The 23,429-nt window shown below is 50.1% G+C and overlaps 1 protein-coding gene and 1 pseudogene across 7 annotated transcripts; both read left to right on the forward strand.

The window, feature by feature from the left end:
* The first annotated feature begins 5,245 nt into the window (after positions 1–5,245).
* Positions 5,246–23,429, forward strand: CD22 (CD22 molecule). Of its 7 annotated transcripts, none has more exons than XM_011947906.1 (14): positions 5,249–5,310; positions 8,631–8,686; positions 9,159–9,539; positions 12,350–12,655; positions 13,783–14,049; positions 14,195–14,458; positions 16,979–17,236; positions 17,441–17,704; positions 17,800–18,063; positions 20,903–20,999; positions 21,116–21,191; positions 21,656–21,774; positions 22,234–22,318; positions 22,631–23,429. In XM_011947906.1, the coding sequence occupies exons 2-14, from the start codon at positions 8,653–8,655 to the stop codon at positions 22,760–22,762; spliced, it is 2,547 nt and encodes an 848-aa protein (XP_011803296.1). In that variant the 5' UTR covers positions 5,249–5,310; positions 8,631–8,652; the 3' UTR covers positions 22,763–23,429. The 7 variants fall into 7 exon arrangements, with proteins under 7 accessions (XP_011803327.1, XP_011803296.1, XP_011803317.1 ...); XM_011947943.1 differs by having other exon boundaries at positions 5,267–5,310; positions 9,165–9,539; positions 12,463–12,655; XM_011947915.1 differs by having other exon boundaries at positions 5,273–5,310; positions 8,518–8,686; positions 9,165–9,539.
* On the forward strand, positions 5,269–5,991 carry LOC105515975 (annotated as a pseudogene).

Raw genomic sequence — 23,429 nt, forward strand, 5'->3', positions numbered from 1 at the left:
GCCTCCCAAAGTGCTGGGATTACAGGCTTGAGCCCCCGTGCCTGGCCTTCTCTTTTTATTTCTACTGGGTTTTACTTCATATATTTTTCAGCTCTGTTGTTTGGTGCATACATATTTAGGATGGTTATGTCTTCTTGGTGGATTGACTTTTCCCACATTATATAATGTCCATCTCTGGCCTTGGTAATTTTCTTTGCTCTGAAGTCTACTTTATCTGTTATTAATATAGCCACTCCTACTTTCTTTTGACTACTTTTTGTGTGGTATATCTATTTCCATTATTTTATGCTTAACTCTCCTATATCATTATATTTGAAGTTGTTGTTGTTATTATTATTATTATTATTATTATTTTTGAGACAGGGTCTTGCTGTGTCATCCAGGCTGGAGTGCAATGGTATGATCTTGGTTCCCTGCAACCTCTGCCTTCCAGGTTCAAACAATCCTCTCACCTCAGTCTCCCGAGTAGCTGGGATTACAGGCATGCACCACCATGCCTGGCAAATTTTTTTTGTACTTTTAGTAGAGACAGGGTTTTGCCATGTTTGCCAGGCTGGTCTTGAACTCGTGGCCTCAAGTGATCCATCCACTTTGGCCTCCCAAAGTGCTGAGACTATAGGTGTGGGCCATTGCACCTAGCCTTCAAGCTATTTTCTTGTAAACAGCATTTATTCAGGCCATTTACATTTAATGTAATCACTTATATGCTAAGGCTGATGTGTGTCATTTTATTTCTTATTTTCTTTGATTCTTTTTTCTTTTCTCCAGCTTCTAGTGAGTTCCTTGAACAGTTTTTTAGAATTCCATTTTGATTTATCTGTAGTGTTTTTGGGTATATTACTTTGTATAGCTTTTTTATAGGTTGCTCTAGGTATTACAACATACATAATTTATCAGAGTCTACTGGTTTCAACACTCTACCAGTTACTTCCCTTTACAACCCTTTCTCTTCTCCCATTTATAGGATAATTGCTTAAATATTTTATCTACATACACTGAGAACAGAATTAGTGTTACAGTTTTTGCTTTGACTGTCAAACGTAATTTAGAAAACTCTAGAGGAAAAGAAGAGTCTATTGTATTTACCCATAGGTTTGCTCTTCCAGAGGCAGGGGGTGGCAATGGAGGGTAAGCCTCTGTCACCAGAGACTTTACTGTACTTTCCCTTTTACTTTCAGATGCTACCAGGGCCCCTGAAGAGGGAAGATGTGAGGAAACAGGTAAAAACCATTTTGTTCTTTTTTTGCATTCAACAAGTGTTCTTTCTTCCATGCTGGTATTCCAAGATTCCTTTTTTAAAAAAATTAATTCCTCTCTGTTCAGGGAATTGCCTTTAGCCATAATTTTAGGGTAGGTCTGTGTTGAACAAAAATTCTCTTTGTTTTCCTTCGTTTGAGAATGTCTTGATGTCCCCTTCATTCCTGAAGGGTATTTCCATTAGATACAGGACTGATTCCAGATTGACAGTTCTCTGAGCACCTGAAAAATATTGTGTCACTTTCTTATGGACTCCATAGTCTTTGATGAGAAACCCACTGTTATTTGAACAGTCTTCCTGGTATAGGTAATGTGTCATTTTTATGTGGTTGCTTTCAAGAATTTTCTCTGCCTCTTGTTTTTAGAAGTTTGACTATGATGTGTCTTGGCATGAATTTCTTTGGATTTATCCTGTTTGTGATGCACTCAGCTTCTTGAATCGGTAGACATATGTTGTGTATGTATGTTGTCAAATGAAGACAATTTGCAGCCAATACTTCTTGGAATTTTTTTTTAAGGCCCACCCTCCTTTACCTCCCCTTCTGGGACTTCAATGACAAAATGTTAGATCTTCTTTTATTATAGTTACACATGTCCTTGAGGCTTTGTTCCATTTTTTTTTTTTTTTTTTTTTGAGACAGAGTCTTGGTCCGTCACCGGGGCTGGAGTGCAGTGGCCGGATCTCAGCTCACTGCAAGCTCTGCCTCCCGGGTTCCCGCCATTCTCCTGCCTCAGCCTCCGGCTACAGGCGCCCGCCACCTCGCCCGGCTAGATTTTTGTATTTTTTAGTAGAGACGGGGTTTCACCGTGTTAGCCAGGATGGTCTCAATCTCCTGACCTCGTGATCCACCCGTCTCGGCCTCCCAAAGTGCTGGGATTACAGGCTTGAGCCACCGCGCCCGGCTGTTCCATTTCCTTTCATCTATTTTCTTTCCATTGTTCAGAATGGGTAATTTCTATTGTTATATGTTTTGTTTCACTGCTTCTTTCTTCTACACTCTCCATTCTGCTATTGAGCCAATCCATTATGGTTTTTATTTCAGCTCTTGTATTTTTTAGTTCTAAAGTTTCCATTTGGTTCTCCTTTATATTTTCTATTTCTTTGCTGATACTTTTTATTACCTTATTTGTTTCAAGCACATTTATAATTTCCCAGTGAAACATTTTTATGATGGCTGCTCCAAAATCTTTGTCAGATTATTCTAACATCTGTGTTGTCTTGATGCTTGTGTCTGTTAATTATCTTTTGTTACTCAGTCTGAGAATGCCTGATTCTTAGTATGACAAGTGATTTGCCATTGAAGTCAGGATATTCTGGGCACTATGTTATAAGACTTTGGATCTTATTTAAATCTTTTGTTTTAGCGGGCTTCCCTTTATACTGCTCCAGCGAAATAAAGTGGGGCACTGCCTCATTGCTTCTAGACAGGGATAAAAGTCCAGGTTCTCCATTCAGCCTTTCTTGAACCTGGGGGATTGGGAGAGATGAGGCCTCCATGTTATTGTTAGGTAAGGGTGGAAGTTCAGGTTCCCCACTAGGAATCCACGACAACGCCCAGGCTGGGAGTGGGAGGGTTGCTTCATTACTGCTCCTTATGTGGCTTTCTGACTCTGTGTGTGTCAGAGACAGAGAGTGGCGCTTGTTACCACTGAGTGGTGGTGAAAGTCCCAACTCTCCACTAGGCCCCCTCTGACACTACTCCAGTGGGGATGGGGGAAAGGCCTCATTTCTGCATTGGGGTGGCAGAGGATATCCACGCTGCCCACACGGTCTCCACCAACACCACACTGGGAGAGGGTGATCCCAGTAGGGGTGAAGGTCCCAGCTCCAACTCTGGCATCACTCCGACTGAGTATGGGAGTGTCCTAGGGTTCTTTGTTACAGCCTGGTGAGGGTGAAAGTCCAGGTTTCCCACCCAGCCTTTGCTGACAGGGGTGAGGATGGAACTTGGCAGGAGCAGAGCAGGTATTGACTAAAAGAGCTCTGTCTTTCTAGGATGCCCCTTTCCTTGTTCTTTGGCTAGAAAATCATAGTTTTGCTAGAACTTGTTTTGTTGGGACTTGTTTTGTTTGTGCCCCTTGGCATTTTCAGTTGTTGGCTTCGTCAATATTCACCCTGAGATATATGAGTCAAAGACAAATCCCAGGGAATTCATCACTGTTCCTTAAGTCTCGAGGTCCCTAACCAGTCTGCTTCTCTCCATCTTTCAGTCTTCTTATGCTTATCTTGTCATGTTCAAGGTTTTCAGTTATACTTGGCAGAATAAATAAATACATCTACTCCATCTTTCCAGAACATCACAGCTTTTTGTTCATTTTATTTATTTATTATTCATTGAGACAAGGTCTTACTTTGTTGCCTGGGCTGGAGTGCAGTGGTGCTATCATGGCTTACTGCAGCCTTAAACTCCCAGGCTCAAGTGATCCTCCTGCTTCAGCCTCCCAAGTAGCTTGGACCACAGGCACATGCCACCATGCCCAGCTACTTTTCATTTTTTGTTTTTGTTGGGTAGCTGCACAGAGTCTTGCTGTGTTGCTCAGGTTGGTCTCAAACTTCTGGCCTTAAGCGATCCTCTTGCCTCGCTCTCCCCAAGTGTATTACAGGCTTGAGCCACCACACCCAGCCCCATCGGTGCTTTTGGAAGAAGGTGTTCTTCCCTCTCTCTGTTTCCCTCCCTATGGCCAGCTGCCTGTGGAGGGCAGTGGTGCTGGAGTGAAGACCTCTCAGCACATCCCTCATCATCTGTAGGATGTGCATGGCTTCCACTGCTATCTGTTCTGCTCCTGAGACACTCGCTGGCTACAAGATTATAAACGTGATGAGGTTTCAGCCTCAAGATTCTCCATTCAGTAACACTTCCTACAAGATACCTTTTTTAGTTTGTTTTGTTTTGTTTTGAGATAGGGTCTGGCTCTGTCACCCAGGCTGGAGTGCAACGGCACGATCTGCTTACTGCAACCTCAGCCTCTCAGGCTTAAGTGATTCTCCTGCCTTAGCCTCCTGAGTAGCTGAGACCACAGGCACCTGCCACCATGCCCAGCCAATTTTTGGATTTTTTTTTTTAGTAGCGATGGGGTTTCACCAGGTTGCCCAAGCTGGTCTTGATTTCCTGAGCTCAGGCGATCTGCCCACCTTGGCCACCCAAACTGCTGGGATTACAAGCGTGAGCCACCATGCCCAGCCCTACAAGATATCTTTTATTTTCCTTTCTTTCTTTCTTTCTTTTTTTTTTTTTGAGACAGAGTCTCACTCTGTTGCCCAGGCTGGAGTGCAGTGATGCGATCTCTTCTCACTGCAACCTCCGCCTCCTGGGCTCAAGTGATTCTCCTTCTCAACCTCCTGAGTAGCTGGGACTACAGGCGCCTGCCAACACGCTCAGCTAATTTTTTGTATTTTTAGTAGGTACGGCATTTCACCATGTTGGCCAGGCTGGTCTCAAACTCCTGACCTCAAGTGATCCATCACCTCAGCCTCCCAAAGTGTTGGGATTCCAGGCATGAGCCACCGCTCCCGGCCGAGATATCTTTTTCCTCCTCAATATCTATGTGCTCCTCCCTCAATCTTTGGGGGCTTCAGTGTAGGTGGTCAGATTCCCCACCACTTACGCCTCTGATGAAAAGAGTGTAAATGGTAATAACTGGATGGTGTCACTAAACTACAAATACTTTCAGGTGGGCCTGTGCCATTTTCAGTGGGCTCCAGTTCTCCTGCTTGACTTGAGTCATTCACATTTCCTGAGAGCTGGGTAGAGGGGGAGTTGTGGAGGAGCCCATTCTGAAACTGATCTGATATTGCAAACCCACACACTGAAAGGAAGAACTGCCCATACATACTCGAGTCTTCCGGATCTGACTCCGAGACCGCATCCCCCTCATTCGTCTCTTTTCCCCACTCCCCGGATCGTGATGCTACTTGGTCCCCCTCAGAGCCATAGAGAAGCAGGGGGTGTGGCCATGGAGGGGAAACCTCTGTCACCAGAGACTTTACTGTACTTCTCCTTTTGCTCTCAGATGCTGCCAGGGTCCCTGAAGAGGGAAGACACGCGGAAAGAGGTAAAAACCATTTTGCTTTTATTTTGCATTCAACAAGCAAATTATTATGGAACAGCAGTTATAGGCCAGGCATACCTCCCAGAGCTGGGAATACAGCGGGGACCTCCCTGGCTCTCTCTTACCTGTGTTACAACAGGTTGTAGACAGACCCCTGTCTTGAGCATCCTCCTTGCCAGGCCTGTTGAGTCTTCTGAGAGTAGGGTAGGTTACTGGATGCCTAGGAGGGAAGAAGGAGCCAGGGAGGCCGGCCCCAAGGTTCTGCAAGGCCCTCAACAGGCCTGGACTGAGGAGGTCTAGACAGCATGGCCCTGTCCTAAGCCTCTGTGCATAATAACTGCTGTCCCTAACCTCCACCCCACCCTCAGCCTTCCAATTCCCGGGCCTGGGGCCCTACTCCTGTGCTCCAGAGACTCCTGGAGCTCCTTGAGGCAGCACACAGCCCTGCTCTGGAGACACTCACCTCCCACTCATGCTGGGATGCTCCAGCCCGGCCCAGGGCAGGGTGTGGCTGGAGGGTGCCAGCAGAGGAGGGAAGATGGCCTGGCTCCTGGAGGCAAGTGTCGGCTGCAGGAAACAGAGTCTATTCCTTGCCACAGCCCTTGTTACCCGTTAGGTAACCTTAAGGGGATTTCAAAGAACACTGGTCCTGCAACCCTGCAAAGTTTTTTATGGAACATGTAAAATAGATCCCATGGTCAAAGAAGTATGGACAATGTATTATACTATACTCTAATCCCCATATCTAGAGATTAATGGTGTAGATAGAGGTTCCTAAAAGGTTTTTAAAGCTCTGCAATAAAGAATCTTACTTAAGCCAGGTGCAGTGGCTCACGCCTGTAATCTCAACACTTTGGGAGGTCAAGTTGGGGGGATCACCTGAGGTCAGGAGCTTGAAACCAGCCTGGCCAACATGGTGAAACTCCATCTCTACTAAAACAAACAAACAAATAAATCAGACAGGTGTGGTGGTACATGCCTGTAGTCCCAGCTACTCAGGAGGCTGAGGCAGGAGAATCACTTGAACCCTGGAGGCAGAGGATGCAGTGAACTGAGATCACACCACAGCAATCCAGCCTGGATGACAGAAGAATGAGATTCTGTCTCAAATAATAATAATAATAATTTTACTTAACTCTTTAACCCTGCCTTTCTCAAGTGTATGTGACCTTGAAGATGTTTTTTGCATGTGACATTATGAGCACTTGCAGGGCTCATGTCAACTCTGCCTGCGGAATCTGCCTCAGCTTCAGACCCTGCACCCCAAATTCATGCTCAGGTCAAGCCAGACCCCCTTCCTGCTGTCCACAAGCAGCTTAGCTTTCCCCACACCCATGAACTGATACCCGGCAGCCCTCGGCATGAGCCATGTGGCCCGAGGAGATAAACACAGAGAGAGAGAGGAACACTGATGCGTGGGAAATGTTGGCAGGTGAGTGGGAGGGACTTGGGTTGGTGCTGAGACCGGAGACACACTCTGCTGTCACATCCTTCGGGGTCCCCGGGGACCAGCACAGAGGGCCACGATCATGTAAATTGGGACTTAAATTTAACTCTATGTAAATATAACTCTATGCAGAGGTCAGGGATGGTGGAGGATAAGCTCATTGCAGAGAAAGAGAGAAAGATGGGCAGCAATTGCAGAACCTAACCCACAGATAGGTTTTGTTTGACCAGCTCTGCATATTTTTAGTTTATGTATTTTTTATTTTTTCAAGACAGGGTCTTGCCCTATTGCCCAGGCTGGAGTGCAGTGGGGAGATCACCGTTCACTGCAGGCTTGACCTCCTGGGCTCAACTGATCCTCCCACCTCAGCCTCCTAATTAGCTGAGACCACAGGTGTGCGCCACCATGCCTGGCTAATTTTTAAACTTTTTTTGTAGAGACGTGGTCTTATTATGTTGCCCAGGCTGGTCTCAAACTCCTGACCTCAAGTAATCCTCCTACATTGGCCACTTCTCCTTGGTCTATTTTTCTTTTTAAGTAGGTCATTCCACATAGAAGTTTAGCTTCTTACTTCTCTTAAAACAGTGGAAGATCAGACAGTGCTGAGCTCAGGTTCCGTCTGGCAATAACTGACTGGAACTGAGAGAGCTACCAACTTTAGAGGAGGTACAACCTTTGTCCCCACTTGATTGATTTACGTTTCCTACCTGGCCTGTGGGGCATTCTCCAGAGACCTTCCAGACCCCTCAAAATGCTCTCCTGGTGTCACACTTTATTTTTTGTTTTGTTTTTGTTTTGAGACAGGATCTGGGTCTGTCACCCAGGCTGGAGTACAGTAGCACGATCTTGGCTCACTGCAACCTCCACTTCCCAGGTTCAAGCAATTCTCCTGCCTCAGCCTCCCGAGTAGCTGGGATTACAGGTGTGTGCCACCACGCCCGGCTAATTTTTTGCATTTTTTAGTAAAGATGGGGTTTTGCCATGTTGGCCAGGCTGGTCTTGAACTCCTGACCTCAAGTGATCTGCCTGCCTTGGCATCCCAAAGTATTGGGATTACAGGTGTGAGTCACTGCCCCTGGCTCACCCATACTTTGTTACTGGTTTTAGAATTCCTTTTTACCTGGTCTTTCAAACCAAGTTTTGACCATGTCTGTCCCTGAGTATAATCCTTGATGAGTAGCACCAGAGAGAGCTCCATGTTATCCGGGGCCTGGCATTCAAGGCACTCAGTGGTCTGGTGCCACTCAAAGCCTGCGAGCCAGGCAGGAAGTTTGTCAAATTAGAGATGGATGAATGGATGGATGGAAAAAAGGAAGCAAGGAAGGAAGGAAGGAAGAAAGGAAGGAGTTCTGGGAAGAGAGAGAGGCTGCCCTCACAGGGCTCTCAGTTTGAAGGAGAGGCACAGCATACCCAGAAAAAACTCCCAGCCAGAAGTGGTGGCTCACGCCTGTAGTCCCAGCACTTTGGGAGGCCGAGGCTGGCAGATCACCTGAGGTCAGGAGTTCAAGACCAGCCTGGCCAACATGGTGAAGCCCCATCTCTACTGAAAATACAAAAATCAGCCAGGCGTGATGACACCTGCCTTTACCCAGCTACTTGGTGGGCTGAGGTCAGAGAAGTGCTTGAGCCTGGGAAGCAGAGGTTGCAGTGAGCGGAGGTTGCATCACTGCACTCTAGCCTGGGAGACAGAGCAAGACTCTGTCTCTAAAAAAGGAAAGAACTCCGTGAGCATCTCAAATGCCACATCCCCGCAATGCAACCAGACCCAGTCCTCCCAGATCCAGGGGAAGGGTCGGAGTTCAGTGGGTGAGCAAGAAAAGCCATGTGGAAGAAGTAAGTGGCCAGATGGCTCAAAGACAAACTCTCCCCTGCTCAGGCTTCCACCCAGACACGACACCATGCATCTCCTCGGCCCCTGGCTCCTGCTCCTGGGTAAGGACTGTGGCCTGGGCCAGTACTGGGGTTCTGGGATGTCAGTGGGCACTGGAGGAGGAGGAAAGACCCAGGCAGAGAGGCGTCAACATAGGGTAGGGTGGGGGTGGCAGTGTGTAGAGATAAATGTACATACAAATATATATGTTTCCCATATATACATACTCTTCTCTCATTGCATCCTGCTGTCTTTGTGTATCTCTGTATTTCTCCCACTATCTTCAGAGAGAATTCTTTAGTTTTTGGAAAGCTCTCAACTGGGTGCAGTGGCTCATGCCTGAAATGTCAGCACTTTGTGAGGCTGAGGTGGGAGGATCACTTGAGGTCAGGAGTTTGAAGCCAGCTTGGGCAACTTAGCAAGACCCCTATCTCTAAAAAGAATTAAAAATTAAACAAATTTTAAAATAAAGAATAATTTGTAAAAGAAGGCTCTCATGCCCCCTCAGTAATGCTTTCTGATCATTGTGGTGAGTTCTAGAATACTTGGCTTTCTCTGACTCAAGTAAATGGAATATTGATCACCCTGAAACCCTCTACGCCTGGGAGGGGGCCTGCGTCTGGGTCCCCTGCACCTACAGAGTCCTAGATGGTGCCCTGGAAAGCTTCATCCTGTTCCACAATCCTGAGTATAACAAGAACATCTCGAAGTTCGAAGGGACCAGACTCTATGAAAGCACAAAGGATGGGAAGGTTCCTTCAGGGCAGAAAAGGGTGCAATTCCTGGGGGACAAGAATAACAACAACTGCACACTGAGTATCCACCCGGTGCACGTCAATGACAGTGGTCAGCTGGGGCTGAGGATGGAGTCCAAGACTGAGAAATGGATGGAACCAATACACCTCAATGTCTCTGGTAAGGCCTTCGGAGAGCGAGTCTTCTGCTCTGGGCGGGGGTGAGTGGGAGGCAGGAAATACCTGACTGCTGGCAGAGAGCTCACAAGCCGAGCTTCCTGCAGAGCTCAGGCAGGGGACGCCAGCGGGCGACGATGGCGACGCATCAGCACTAGTCTGAGCTGCAGGACCTCGAATGTCCCAACTGACCCTCAGTTCTTGCCCCTCTGAGACCTGGATTCCAAGGTTGTCGGATCTCCTGATCTTTCTCTCTTTCTTTCTCACCATGTATTTTTCAGCTTTTGTGACAAACTCGTGTTTGGCCTTAGTACAGTAACCATCCAAGCACCGCATCCCTTTAGTGGGGTGGTTCTGCATGTAGCCAGCCTCAGCTCTCTCCCAGACTGGACTGCCCCCTTCAGACAGCGGGGTCTGAAGCTGCATCGCTCACCCTAAACTTAGGGCTGCTCAGAGCTCCCTATAGAGGAAACTGTGTGTGGAACGGAGCAACCACACTCGCTGGGGCAGAGGCCCCAGACTTGTGTTTGATGAGTCAAATCCACCCCTACATGTGCAGTGCCATAACTGAACCTGTGTTATAAAAATCATAAAATAATTTTTAACTTTTTTTCTCTTCTTTTCCCCTTCCCCTTCCTTTCCCTTTTTATGAGACAGGGTCTTGCATTGTCATCACCCAGGCTGGAGTGCAGTGGTGCGATCTCAGCTCACTGCAGCCTTGATCACCCGGGCTCAAGCTATCCTCCCACCTCCAAAGTAGCTAGGATCACAGGTGCATGCCACCATCCATGCCCGGCTAACTTTTTAATTTGTTGTAGAAATGGATCTTCCTGTGTGGCCCAGACTGGTCTTGAACTCCGGCCTCAAGCAATCCTCCTGCTTCAACCTCTCAAAGCATTGGGATTACAGGCGTGAGCCACCGTACCTGGCCTGATCTTCTGGTTTTTCAAGAGACGATGGAAATCTAGATTTTCCAGTGAAATCTCTCAGTGTGTTAATGTTCATGGCAAGTTCTCATGAGCTCTTCAAGGTTAGATGACACTGTTGTCGAACCCCACAGGCCAGGTTTGAGCTCCCGATGCGTAGTCAGCCAAACGCTGACACATCAGTGCCTAGAAGCTGAGAAAGGATTATTTAATTTAGCCAAAGCGAGGGGGCAGAAGAGAGAAACTCTCAAATCTGACCCGACTTTGAGCGTTACTGGGGGCTTTTATGAGTAAAGTAGGTGTGTAGGAGATGACCTCCCGATCATTAAAGCTGTTGTGCCTCTTGGCTCATCAAATTTCTGGATGTCATCAAGGAGGTCTGTGTGACCTAAGGATCATTGTTCTTTGAAAGAGAGACAAGTTCATTTATCTTGCAGGCAGCTGCCAGGGGTTCAGGATGTAAGTTAAACAATTATTAGTGAATTAATGGTTACCTGCTACTGAAATGACCAAATGTAACTAATCGTGCATGGAGGAAGAAAAGGACAAAGAGAAAAGAAAAGAAGCAAAACGAACATCTTACAATTTGTATAACATAAAATTGTTATAAGCTCAGTATAACTGAGTTATAAGCTCAGTTATAGCACTGCACATGTAGGCGTGGCTTTGACCCATAAAACACAGGTGTGAGGGGCCCCTGCCGTAGAGAGTGTGGGCACTCCGTTCCACACCGTTTCCTGGATGGGCAGTTCTAAGCAGTCTTAAGTTTGGGGTGAGCAATGCAGCTTCAGACCCCGCTGTCTGAAGGAGGTGGTCCAGCCTTGGGGAGAGCTGAGGCTGGGTGCACACAGACCCACCCCACTAAAGGAATGCGGTGTTTGGGTGGCTGTAGTACTGAAGGAAGCCATGAAACCAACACAAGTTTGTCAAAGCTGAAAAGCCTGTGAACTAAACTGATAAAATTCACTTAGAGGTGGTGGGAATAGAACTTTGCAATCATTCAGAAAGCAGACATCTGGCAATGAGCATGAAAAAAGAGTGGATTACCGTTCCCAAGGAGGTTTAGTGTGGTCAAGGCCTTTCAGAGAGGATTTCAAGTGAGCAAAAGTGATTCAAAGTGGAGAAAAGCAGGACTGGGCTGGGTGCAGTGGTTCCCACCTCTAATCCCAGCGTTTTGGGAGGCTGAGGTTGGAGGATCGTTTGAGCCCAGGAGCTTGAGACCAGACTGGGTAACATGGCAAGACCCTGTCTCTACAAAATGTTTAAAAAACTAGCTAGGTGTGGTGGCACATGCCTGTAGTCCCAGTTACTCAGGGGGCTGAGGTGAGAGGATTGCTTGAGCCTAGGAGGTCAAGGCTACAGTGAGCTAGGATTGCGCCACTGCACTCCAGCCTGGGTGACAGAGCAAGACCCTGTCTCTAAAAAAAATGAGGCCGGGTGTGGTGGCTCACACCTGTAATCCCAGCACTTTGGGAGGCCGAGGCGGGAGGATCACTTGAGGTCAGGAGTTCAAGACCAGCCTGGCCAACATGGTGAAACCCTGTGTCTACTAGAAATACAAAAAGTTAGCTGGGCGTGGTGGTGGGCACCTGTAATCCCAGCTACTTGGGAGGCTGAGGCAGGAGGATCACTTGAACTGGGGAGGTAGAGGTTACAGCGAGCCAAGATCGCGCCACTGCACCCCAGCCTGGGTGACAGAGGGAAATTTCATCTCAAAAAAACAAAACAAAAACAAACAACAACAACAACAAAAAAGCAGGACTGGAGAGAGGTGGAATGAAGTGGCAAGGGGTTCCTGAGGGGTGATTTGGGACAGGACAGCTAAAGCCAAGTGTACGCTCACGTCTTCAGTCCCCCAGGCTCCAGCATGGACTCTGTTCTTTTGCAGAAAGACCTTTTCCACCTCATATCCAGCTCCCTCCAAAACTTCAAGAATCCCAGGAAGTCAGTCTGACCTGCTCGCTGAATTTCTCCTGCTATGGGTATCAGATCCAATTGCAGTGGTTACTAGAGGGGGTTCCAATGAGGCAGGCTGCTGTCACCTTGACCTCCTTGAGCACCAAGTCTGTCTTCACCTGGAGTGAGCTCAAGTTCTCGCCACAGTGGAGTCACCACGGGAAGACCGTGACCTGCGAGCTTCACGATGTGGACGGGAAGGTCCTCTCCGAAGACACGGTGCAGCTGAATGTGAAGCGTGAGTCTCCCCGACGTGCCTATGGGAAGGGCAAGGTCTGTGTCACCTTCTCCCCAGCCCTGCAGGGGGCACACACCCAGGGCACCCAGAAGCCTGCACAGACGGTGCCGTCCTCCAACCCCGGTCACACCGCCTAGTCAGCCCTGGTGTTTTGGGAAACAGATTTGCTTTAGCCTAACAGAATAAAACGGTCCATCCTCAAGCCATGACATGATTTGGGGATTATCTGGTTAGGTCTTTTTGTTCCCCTCTTTATGGGAATTTTTTTCGCATCATTATCTTGTGCCTCATTCATTCAATAAATATATATCATGAACCTACTAGGCACCAGGCCTTATTACGGCTGCCAGTGGGGGGCACAGAGTGGGGGGCAGGGTACAGCAGTGAGCAAAGCTCTTGCCCCACACAGAGCCGGCGCTGCAGTGAAAGAGACAGACAACAAATGGATTAACAAAGAAATACAGAGCATGAGCCAAGACATTAGAATATGGAACAAAGCAATGTTAACAAAGAAATATACAACACTATTATAGGTAGTGATATGTGTGTTAGGGAAAAAATAAGGCCGGGAGAGGGGAGTGATGGAGAGAGACCTCTCTAAGAAGGTGAGCACTTATGCTGACTGGAACGGAGGAAGGGGCTGAGGCCAGCAAATATTTGTGACAGGAGGATTTCAGGGAAAGAGAAGAGCAGGTTCAAAGCTTTGAGGCAGGAGCTGGGAGTGGGAGGACCTCAGAGGCTGAAGTTCACGGCCTCTGAGGGCCACATGGTAGGACAGGAGGCAGGAGATGGAGCAGGACAGGAGGCAGGAGATGGAGCAGGACTCTGGATCCTGAGGGCTGAGGTGAGGGTTTGGGATTCTATGCAAAGCACGGAAACCACTCATGGTTTCCAGCAGGATTGGTGAGGTCTGGTGGATGGTGTTAGGAACCCTGCATGCTGCTGGTGGAGACTAGCAGGAGGAGGAAGTGGGAGGGGGAAGCTGAGAGCCGAGTTAGGAGGCCGTGACCATCACCTGGGTGAAGGGACTGGCAGGTCACCACTTTGTCAGAATAAAAGCACTTTCCACACCCTCTGCCCTCTGAGAAGTCCCCGCCCCCTCCCTGACTGCCCCTCTGCTCCTTCAGACACCCCAAAGTTGGAGATCGAGGTCATTCCCAGTGAAGCCATAGTGAGGGAGGGGGACTCTGTGACCGTGACCTGCAAGGTTAACAGCAGCAACCCGGAGTACACAACGGTATCCTGGCTCAAGGATGACACCCCGCTGAAGGAGCAGAATACGCTCACGCTAACCCTGCACAAAGTGACCAAGTCCCAGAGTGGGAGGTACTGCTGTAGGGTCTCCAATGACGTGGGCCCGGGAACGTCGGAAAAAGTGTTCCTGCAAGTGCAATGTGAGCCCCTCGGAGCTGGGATGGGCCAGGCAGGGAGGTAGCAGGGGTGGACCCGGAGAGGGGAGCTACGGGGGCTCTCGGGACCGTGTGCTCAGGTTGGGGGTGCTCTCCTCACCCCTCCACTCACCTCTGCCCCCTCTTCCAGATGCCCCGGAACCTTCCAGGGTTCAGATCGTCCAGTCACCGGCTGTGGAGGGAAATGAAGTCAAGTTTATTTGCACGTCACCGGCCAATCCTCTTCCAACAAATTACACGTGGTACCACAATGGGAAAGAAGTGCAGGGAAGGACAGAGAAGGAATTCCAGATCCCAAAGATCCTCCCCTGGCACGCTGGGACTTATTCCTGTGTGGCAGAAAACATTCTTGGTACTGGACAGAGGGGCCCTGGAGCTGAGCTGGATGTCCAGTGTGAGTAGCCACAGAGTCTCTGGTTCTAGGGAGAGAAGATGGATGGGGAAGGGGGAAGGCAGATGGGGTGCAGGGCATTCTGGGGTCCCAGAGTCAAGAGCAAGGAGCAGCCAGAGTCTCCTGACCTGTAAGCTTCTCAGGGCAGGGGCTCTGTTGCTTGTTGCTGTTCACAGCTGGGTGCCTAGCTCACAGAGGGTGCTCGGTAGATGCTTGGGTCTTTTTTTTTTTGGTTTGTTTGTTTGTTTGTTTGAGACGGAGTCTCGCTGTGTTGCCCAGGCTGGAGTGCAGTGGCATGATCTCGGCTCACTGCAAGCTCCGCCTTCCCGGGTTCACGCTATTCTCCTGCCTCAGCCTCCTGAGTAACTGGGACTATAGGCGCCCGCCACCACGCCCGGCTCATTTTTTATATTTTTAGTACAGACGGGCTTTCACTGTGTTAGCCAGATCTCAACCTCCTGACCTTGTGATCCACCCGCCTTGGCCTCCCAAAGTGCTGGGATTACAGGCATGAGCCACCGCACCCAGCCTGTAGATGCTTGTTGAATGAATGAGGCCAGGTGCAGTGGCTCACACCTGCAATCCCAGCTCTTTGGGAGGCTGAGGCAGGAGGGTCTCTTGAACCCAGGAGTTTGAAACCAGCCTGGGCCACACATCAAGATACCATCTCTACAAAAAAAATACAAAAATTAGCTGAGCATGGTGGTGCGTGCTGGTGGTCCCAGCTACTGGGGAGGCTGAGGTGGGAGAATTGCTCGAGCCCAGGAGGTCGAGGCTGCACAGTGATCTGTGTTCCTGCTACTGCACTCCAGCCTGGGTGACAGAGCAAGACCTGGGTCTCAAAAAGAAAAAGAAAAAGAAAATGCTGGGACTGGGATTATAGGTGTGAGCTGGGCATGGTGACTCACACTTGTAATCCCAGCACTTTGGGAGGCCGAGGTGGACAGATCACTTGAGGCCAGGAGTTCGAGTCCAGCCTAGGCAACATGGTAAAATCCCATCTCTACAAGAAATTAGCCTGGCATGGTCATGCACGCCTGTAGTCTCAGCTACCCAGGAGGCTGAGGTGGGAGGATCACCTGAGCCTGGAGGTCGAGGCTGCAGTGAGCTGGTGATTGCGCCACTGCGCTCCAGCCTGGATGACTCAGTGAGACCTTGTCTCAAAAAAAAAAAAAAAAAAAAAAGAAAGGGAAAAAAAAAAGGATTGGCCAGGCATGTGGCTTACGCCTGTAATCCTAGAACTTTGAGAGGCCGAAGTGGGCGGATCACCTGAGGTCAGGAGTTCGAGACCAGCCTGATCAACATGGCGAAACCCTGTCTCTACTAAAAATACAACAAATTAGCTGGGTGTGGTGGCAGGCACCTGTAATCCCAGCTACTCAGGAGACTGAAGCAGGAGAATCGCTTGAACCCAGGAGGCAGAGGTTGCAGTGAGCCAAGATCAGGCCACTGTACTCTAGCCTAGGGGATAGAGTGAGACTCTGTCTCCAAAAAAAAAAGAATAATTAACTGCAAGAAACCAGGACTCCATGAGGGACACAGACAGAGACTTAGCCAACCTAGGCAGTGGCTGAGTCTTAAAAGAGGTCTTGAAATTTTTGATAAGAACTGGGGCAAACTGTCTCATTACCTCTCCATTGTGAGACCCTCTTTAACACAGTGAATCTTGTCACCGAGTAGAGCATAGGACAAAAATAACTCATAGGCTTCATCCTTGGACCCTGAGATGTCATATGTGCTAACGGGACAGGGTGCCCAAATCCTGAGCATCTCAGACAGCTGGATGCGTGACTGCAACAGCCACAGCGATGTTTGTGGAGTGTTTGCCACACGCCACACTCTGCTCTAAGGGCATCATCTCATTTCCTTCTTGAAACAATTCCCAGGAGGTTAGGAACTCTCGGGACTCACCCCCCACCTTCCCTCCGTGGCCTTTTGTTTTTGAGATGGAGTCTCCCTCTGTTGCCGAGGCTGGAGTGCAGTGGCTTGATCTCTGCTCACTGCAACCTCCACCTCCCAGGTTCAAGCGATTCTCTTGCCTCAGCCTCCTAACTGAGGCTATAGACATGCACCACCATGCATAACTAATTTTTAAACTTTTTAGTAGAGACGGGGTTTTGCTGTGTTGGCCAGGCTGGTCTAGAACTCCTGACCTCAGGTGATCCGCCCGCTTCGGCCTCCCAAAGTGCTGAGATTACAAGTGTGAGCCACCGTGCCTGGCCTCAGGACCCCATTTGACAGATGCGTAAACTGAGACCCGCAGCCCATGCCTGTGCACCTCTCGGCAGCCGTCTTTCTTCAGTGCTGTGCCCCGAACCCCTGCACCAAACCACAGCCAGGCCAGAGAGCCAGGGCAAGGTCTCTGTTCTCACACAGATGCAGGCAGGAAGCACAAGCCCTCCTTAGATTAATTTAGGACCTGTGCAGATGCCCGGGACAGGTAACGGGAGAAGAGGGAGCAGGAGGGAAGAGGTACTATGGACAGCTGGCTTTTCTTTACTCACCTCTCCGGCTTTCTTCCAGATCCTCCCAAGAAGGTGACCATGGTGATTGAAAACCCCACGCCGATTCGAGAAGGAGACACAGTGACCCTTTCCTGTAACTACAATTCCAGTAACCCCATTGTTAACCACTATGAATGGAAACCCCGTGGTGCCTGGGAGGAGCCATCGCTTGGGGTGCTGAAGATCCAGAACGTTGGCTGGAACAACACAGCCATCGCCTGCGCAGCTTGTAACAACTGGTGCTCGTGGGCCTCCCCTGTCACCCTAAATGTCCTGTGTGAGTCCCTGGGCTAGGCAGGGGGATCTGGGAGGTGGCCCGGCTGGGATGAGGGGAAGAAGGGGACGAAGCCAGAGCCTGGGCCAGTGTCTTCAAGAGAATTGAGGGACAGGAGGCCAGCCTCAGGGCCAAGGGGAGGGGAGGCCTGGGGACAGCCAAAGGGACAGGGAGCGGAGAGGTCAGCTTGGGACCCTTGCCCTCCAGATGCCCCCCGAGGTGTGAGGGTCCGGAAAATCAAGCCCCTTTCTGAGATTCACTCTGGGAACTCGGTCAGCCTCCAATGTGACTTCTCAAGCAGCCACCCCAAAGAAGTCCAGTTCTTCTGGGAGAAAAATGGCAGCCTTCTGGGGAAAGAAAGACAGCTGAATTTTGACTCCATCTCCCCAGAAGATGCTGGGAGTTACAGCTGCTGGGTAAACAACTCCATGGGACAGACGGCGTCCAAGGCCTGGACACTTGAAGTGCTATGTGAGTTGGGGCCAGAGGCTGAGAGTGGAGCAGAGCAGGGACCAGTGGCCTGCCTGGTGGTGACTTTGCACCCCCTCCCCCTGCCTGCCATGCAGATGCACCCAGGAGGCTGCGTGTGTCCATGAGCCAGGGGAACCAAGTGATGGAGGGGAAGACGGCAATCCTGACCTGTGAGAGTGACGCCAACCCTCCCGTCTCCAGCTACACCTGGTTTGACTGGAATAACCAAAGCCTTCCCTCCTCTGGCCGGATGCTGAGATTGGAGCCAGTGAAGGTCCAGCACTCCGGTGCTTACTGGTGCCAGGGGACCAACAGAGTGGGCAAGGGCCACTCGCCTCTCTTCACCCTCACCGTCTACTGTAAGGCCTTTTCCTGCTCTTGTTCTTGGTGGTGGTGACCTTCTTTCCTTCTTTCTTTTTCTTTCTTTCTCTCTTTCTTTCTTTTTCTTTCTTTCTTCTTCCTTCCTTCCTTCCCTCCCTCCCTCCCTTCCTTCCTTCCTCCCTCCCTCTCTCTCTTCCTTCCTTTCTTTTCTTTCTTTCTTTCTTTCTCTTTCTTTCTTTCTTTCTTTCTTTCTTTTTCTTTCTTTCTTTCTTTCTTTCTTTCTTTCTTTCTTTCTTTCTTTCTTTCTTTCTTTCTCTTTCTTTCTTTCTTTCTTTCTTTCTTTTTCTTTCTTTCTTTCTCTTTCTTTCTTTTTCTTTCTTTCTCCTTCCTTCCTTCCTTTCTTTCTTCTTTCCTTCTTGCCTTTCTTTCCTTTCTTTTCTCTCTTCTTCTCCTTCTTCTTCTTTTGACTCCCCCTCTTCCTCCTCCTCCTTATTCCTCTTCTTCTGCTTTCTCCTCCTCCTCTTTCTTCTTCTTCTCTTTCCTTCTCCTTCTTCTTATAGAGACAAGGTCTTACTCTGTCACCCAGGCTGGAGTGCAGTGGCATAATGACACCTCACTGCAGCCTCCAATTCCTGGGTTCAAGCAATCCTTTCGCCACAGCCTCCTGAGTAGCTAGGACTATAGACATATACCACCCAGCTAATTTTTACATTTTTGTAGAGATGGGGTCTTACTATGTTTCCCAGGCTGGTTTCAAACTCCTGACCTCAAGTGACACTTCTGCCTCAGCTTCCCAAAGCCCTTGGATTAGAGGCATGAGCCACTGTGCCCTTAGTTCCTCCCTGTTTCCTCTCAGGTTCCTCTCCGGCCCTGTCTGCTCCTGTGACTTCCCAAAAAGCCTTCTAGACCAGCTGGCCCCTTCTTCCCCAAATCACTGTCCCCTTTCCCATTCACACCCCTTGCTCCAGGCCACTTGCCACTGTGCTGGAGAAGTCATCCTGTCCTGCGTCATCAGTCTCTCTCTTTTTCTACCTCCCCTGCAGTCTCTCCTGCCTCCATCTAGGGTCCCCTCTCAGGCTGCTCCACCTTCCAGAAGTCCTGAGCTCCTACTGAGTCCCCGTCTCTCTCTCTCTCTCTCTCTCTCTGACTACTCTGTCTCTGTCAGCCCTGACAGGCTCCTTGTTTTCATCTTTTAAGATGTAAATGATTTTTTTTTTTTTTTTGAGACAGAGTCTCACTCTGTTGCACAGGCTGGAGTGTAGTGGCACAATCTCAGCTCCTGCAGCCTCGACCCCCTGGGCTCAAGTGATACTCCTGCCTTGGCCTCCAGAGTAGTTGACTTGAGTGATTTTTAAACAGATCATACAAGCACACGGTAAAAAAATAAAATGTAAGCATGAAAGGGTAAATAGTGGAAAGACAGATGTGGCTCACTCTTGATCCCCAAGAACTCTTATCCCCACCAAAGGTCCTCACTGCACACAGTCATCCCATCTCCCCCAGGGGTATTTTTCACACGCGCAATTCACATACAGAGGTCTGTGCCCATACACGCTTCCTCGTGACACAGACGAGGCAGAGCTCACACTTTGCCCAGGAATTTTCTCTGCTTTTTTCCATGTAATAATACTGCTTGGACATTGTTCTGTATCTATGCATACACAGAGTGTCTAAAGTCTGGAGCCTGGGCGTGGTGGTTCATGCCTGTAATCCCAACACTTTGAGGGGCCGAGGTGGGAGGATCACTTGAGCCCAGGAGTTCGAGACCAGCCTGGGCAACATAGCCTATACCTCATAGCAAGACCTCATCTCTACAAAAAATACCAAAAATTTTTTTAAAAATAAACAAACAAAACAATAACAACAACAAAAAAGAATCTGGAAGCATAGGGAACATATTTAATTAATTTATTGTACTTTTTCAGATTAATAATTGGAAACATGGCCTTAAATTGAGGGAACCTGGCCAGGCACAGTGGCTCATGCCTGTAATCCCAGTACTTTGGGAGGCCGAGGTGGGTGGGTCACTTGAAGCCAGGAGTTCGAGACCAGCCTGGCCAATGGTGAAACCCCATCTCTACTGAAAATACAAAAACTAGCTGGGTGTGGTGGTGCACACCTGTAGTCCCAGCTACTCAGGAGGCTGAGGCAGGAGAATTGCTTGAACCCGGGAGGTGGAGGTTGCAGTGAGCCAAGATCTCACCACTGCACTCCAGCCTGGGCAAAAGAGCGAGACTCTGTCTCAATCAATCAATCAGTCAATCTAGGGAACCATCACCAGCACAACTGAAGGCCAAAGGAAAGTATCTGGAACATGTTATCAGAAATCTAACAGACACATCCCATCGTATAAAACCATTGTTCCCTGGGCGTCCTCTCTGCAGACAGCCTGAGAGCCTCCTCTTTTTCCCAGGGCCATGGAGTCCTCGCATATGAAGGTTGCATACGTCCTCCTCCCAGTGCCCTCTTCAGGGCCTAGGTCTGCAGTCTCTTGTTTTGGGCATGCTTGCAAGGACAGTTGCAAGATGCATTCCCATGTGGAATTGCTGGGTGGAAGACAGGTGCATTTTCAGAACTGATCACACAGCCATACTGCTGTGAAGAGCTCCACCCATTCATGCGAGTGCGGGTCACAGGCTCTGGGCATGCCGTGTCTCTGGGAAAAGCAGCTCCTCAGGAGAATTAGTGTCTTCCTCCTAAAGGGAGGCCCAGAGCAAGCAGGGGCCACTGTCACCCTCTTCCTCTGCACCTGTCCCATGCATGCAGGGGAGAAGAACAAGTCTGGCTGCGGAGAGAAGTCCAGGATGCCTTCCAGGCAAAGGCTGCCAGGCAGAGCTGGCCTCTCAGCTGATTAAGAGCTCTCCTTTCTCCACCCAGATAGCCCGGAGACCATTGGCAGGCGAGTGGCTGTGGGACTCGGGTCCTGCCTGGCCATCCTCATCCTGGCAATGTGTGGATTCAAGGTCCAGCGACGGTGAGCTCCTGCTGCCCGCCACCACCTCCTCTTTCCCTTGGCAGAGACCTGTGTCCATCTCGAAGCCTCCAGCCTGTGGAGTCCCTGACCCTCACACCTGTGCCTTTATTTCTCAGTTGGACGAGGACACAGAGCCAGCAGGGGCTTCAGGAGAATTCCAGTGGCCAGAGCTTCTTTGTGAGGAATAAAAAGGTAGGATGGAGCTGGGCACGGTGGCTCGTGCCTATAATCCCAGCACTTTGGGAGGCTGAGGCAGGCAGATCACCTGAGGTCAGGAGTTCGAGTCCAGCGTGGCCAACATGGTGAAACCCTGTCTCTACCAAAAATATTTTAAAAATTAGCCAGGCGTGGTGGTGCATGCCTGTAATTCCAGCTACTCAGGAGGCTGAGGCAGGAGAATCGCTTGAACCCGGGAGGCGGAGGTTGCAGTGAGCCAAGATCGTGCCGTTGCCCTCCAGCCTGGGTGACAGACTGAGACTCTGCACCCCCACCAAAAAAAAGGATAGGCACGAGGCAGATCGTGAAGCTGAGTGGGAAAACAAGGTGAAGGAAGGAGATAAAATGTCCTCTGGGGAGACCTGGGCTGCCAGAGGCCAGGGAAGGGGCCAAGGGTTGGGGAACAGGTGGTTAGCACTTCATCCTCGTCTCCCTCCCAGGTTAGAAGGACACCCCTCTCTGAAGGTCCCCACTCCCTGGGATGCTACAATCCGATGATAGAAGATGGCATTAGCTATGCTACCCTGCGCTTTCCCGAGACGAACACACCACGAACTGGGTACTGAGGGTACCAGGAGCGTGACCCTGCACCCTGGGAGGGAGGCGGGAGGAAAAGCTCTCACACCCCCCACACACATGCTCACTGCGGAGAACCTCGCCTGCCCTCTGTGCCAGGCCCATGCCAGGCACCCTGATACATGCACTGCCTCATTCCTGCTCCGTAACAAGCCTCTGGGTAAGGGCCAGTCTCCGGAAGTGGACCTGCTTCTTCAAGTCAGCAGCGCACATGCCCAGTCTGTTCTTATTACAAAGGTCAAGACCTCGTGATACACACCCACGCCTACTCCCTCCACACACATTTGCACGAGCTCCTGCTGTGAGCTTTGGGCACTGGGGAGGCCTCAGGTTTTACATAAGGGGCTGAGGTTGGGGTGCTGTTGGGGGCTCTGGGTGTTGAGAGGGAGGAGAGTTCATGGGAGATGCTTCATACGTGGTCATCTGTCTGCCCTTTCTTCAGAGATGCAGAGACCTCAGAGATGCAGAGACCTCCCCCAGACTGCGATGACACAGTCACTTATTCAGTGTTGCAGAAGCGTCAGGTGGTAAGGAGGGTGGGGCTGTGGAAGGCTGGGGACGGGCGCCTGGCTTCTGCGGTGGGTCCCACATAGGAAGGACTTGGGTAGGCATCCGTCGTGGCAGAGGTTGGGTGTTGGAGACGGTTGCTCTGGCAGAGCTGGTCAGAGCCAGGCAGGTACCTCCGGGTCCTGGATACTGGCCACAGCCAGTTTCCTGACACGAGGATGCCCACCTGGGCTTTTGGACCCCCGGGTGGAATGAAGGAGAGAATGCAGAGAAAAGCAGCGGTGGAGGCTGGTGACAGCGGGGCCAGGCTGACCACCACGCGGTTTTCTCAGGGCGACTATGAGAACGTCATTCCAGATTTTTCAGAAGATGAGGGGATTCATTACTCAGAGCTGATTCAGTTTGGGTTCGGGGAGCGGCCTCAGGCGCAAGAAAATGTGGACTATGTGATCCTCAAGCACTGACGCCGGATGGGCTGCGGCGGAGGCGCTGGAGGCAGCAGGGGCCAGGGAAGTCCCAGAGCTTCCCCAGACACCACCACACGGCTTCCTCCTCCGCGCATGCGTGTACACACACACACACACACACACACACCCCACACACATGCTCACTGCGGAGAACCTTGTGCCTGGCTCAGAGCCAGTCTTTTCGGTGAGGGTAACCCCAACGCTCCAAAACTCCTGTCCTTGTTCTTTTCCACTCTCCTTGCTACCCAGAAACCCATCTAAACACCTGCCCTGACATGCACACCTCCCCCTGCCCCCACCACGGCCACTGGCCACCCCCACCCCCAGCTGCTTGTGTCCCTCCTGGGATCTGCTTGTCATCATTTTTCCTTCCCTTCTACATCTCTCTGGCCCCCTACTCCTGATCTGACATCCCCAGTCACAAATATTACGCCCAGTTTCTGCCTCTGGGGGAGAGCCCAGAAAAGGACAGAAATGAAGTAGGAAAGGGCCCAGTCCTGGCCTGGCTTCTCCTCTGGAAGTGAGGCATTGCACAGGGAGGCGTACATAACAGCGGCCCCTTGACTCCAGGGACTCCAGGTTTGAGATGGATGCACTGTTGTGGATTAACATGCCATGGAGACAGAGCTCACAATAAAAATGGCTCAGATGCCACTTCAAAGAA

The sequence above is a fragment of the Colobus angolensis genome, unplaced genomic scaffold (assembly GCF_000951035.1).
Source record: "Colobus angolensis palliatus isolate OR3802 unplaced genomic scaffold, Cang.pa_1.0 Scaffold107, whole genome shotgun sequence".
Classification (NCBI taxonomy): Eukaryota; Metazoa; Chordata; class Mammalia; order Primates; family Cercopithecidae; genus Colobus; species Colobus angolensis.

What these genes read in the sequence shown, in the direction of transcription:
- CD22 (XM_011947906.1), top strand. Translation starts at nt 8,653, where the DNA reads ATGCATCTCCTCGGCCCCTGGCTCCTGCTCCTGG. An exon ending in GGTGCAGCTGAATGTGAAGC is followed by an intron (nt 12,656 to 13,782) that starts GTGAGTCTCCCC and finishes CTGCTCCTTCAG; the next exon opens with ACACCCCAAAGTTGGAGATC. An exon ending in TCTTTGTGAGGAATAAAAAG is followed by an intron (nt 21,192 to 21,655) that starts GTAGGATGGAGC and finishes TCTCCCTCCCAG; the next exon opens with GTTAGAAGGACACCCCTCTC.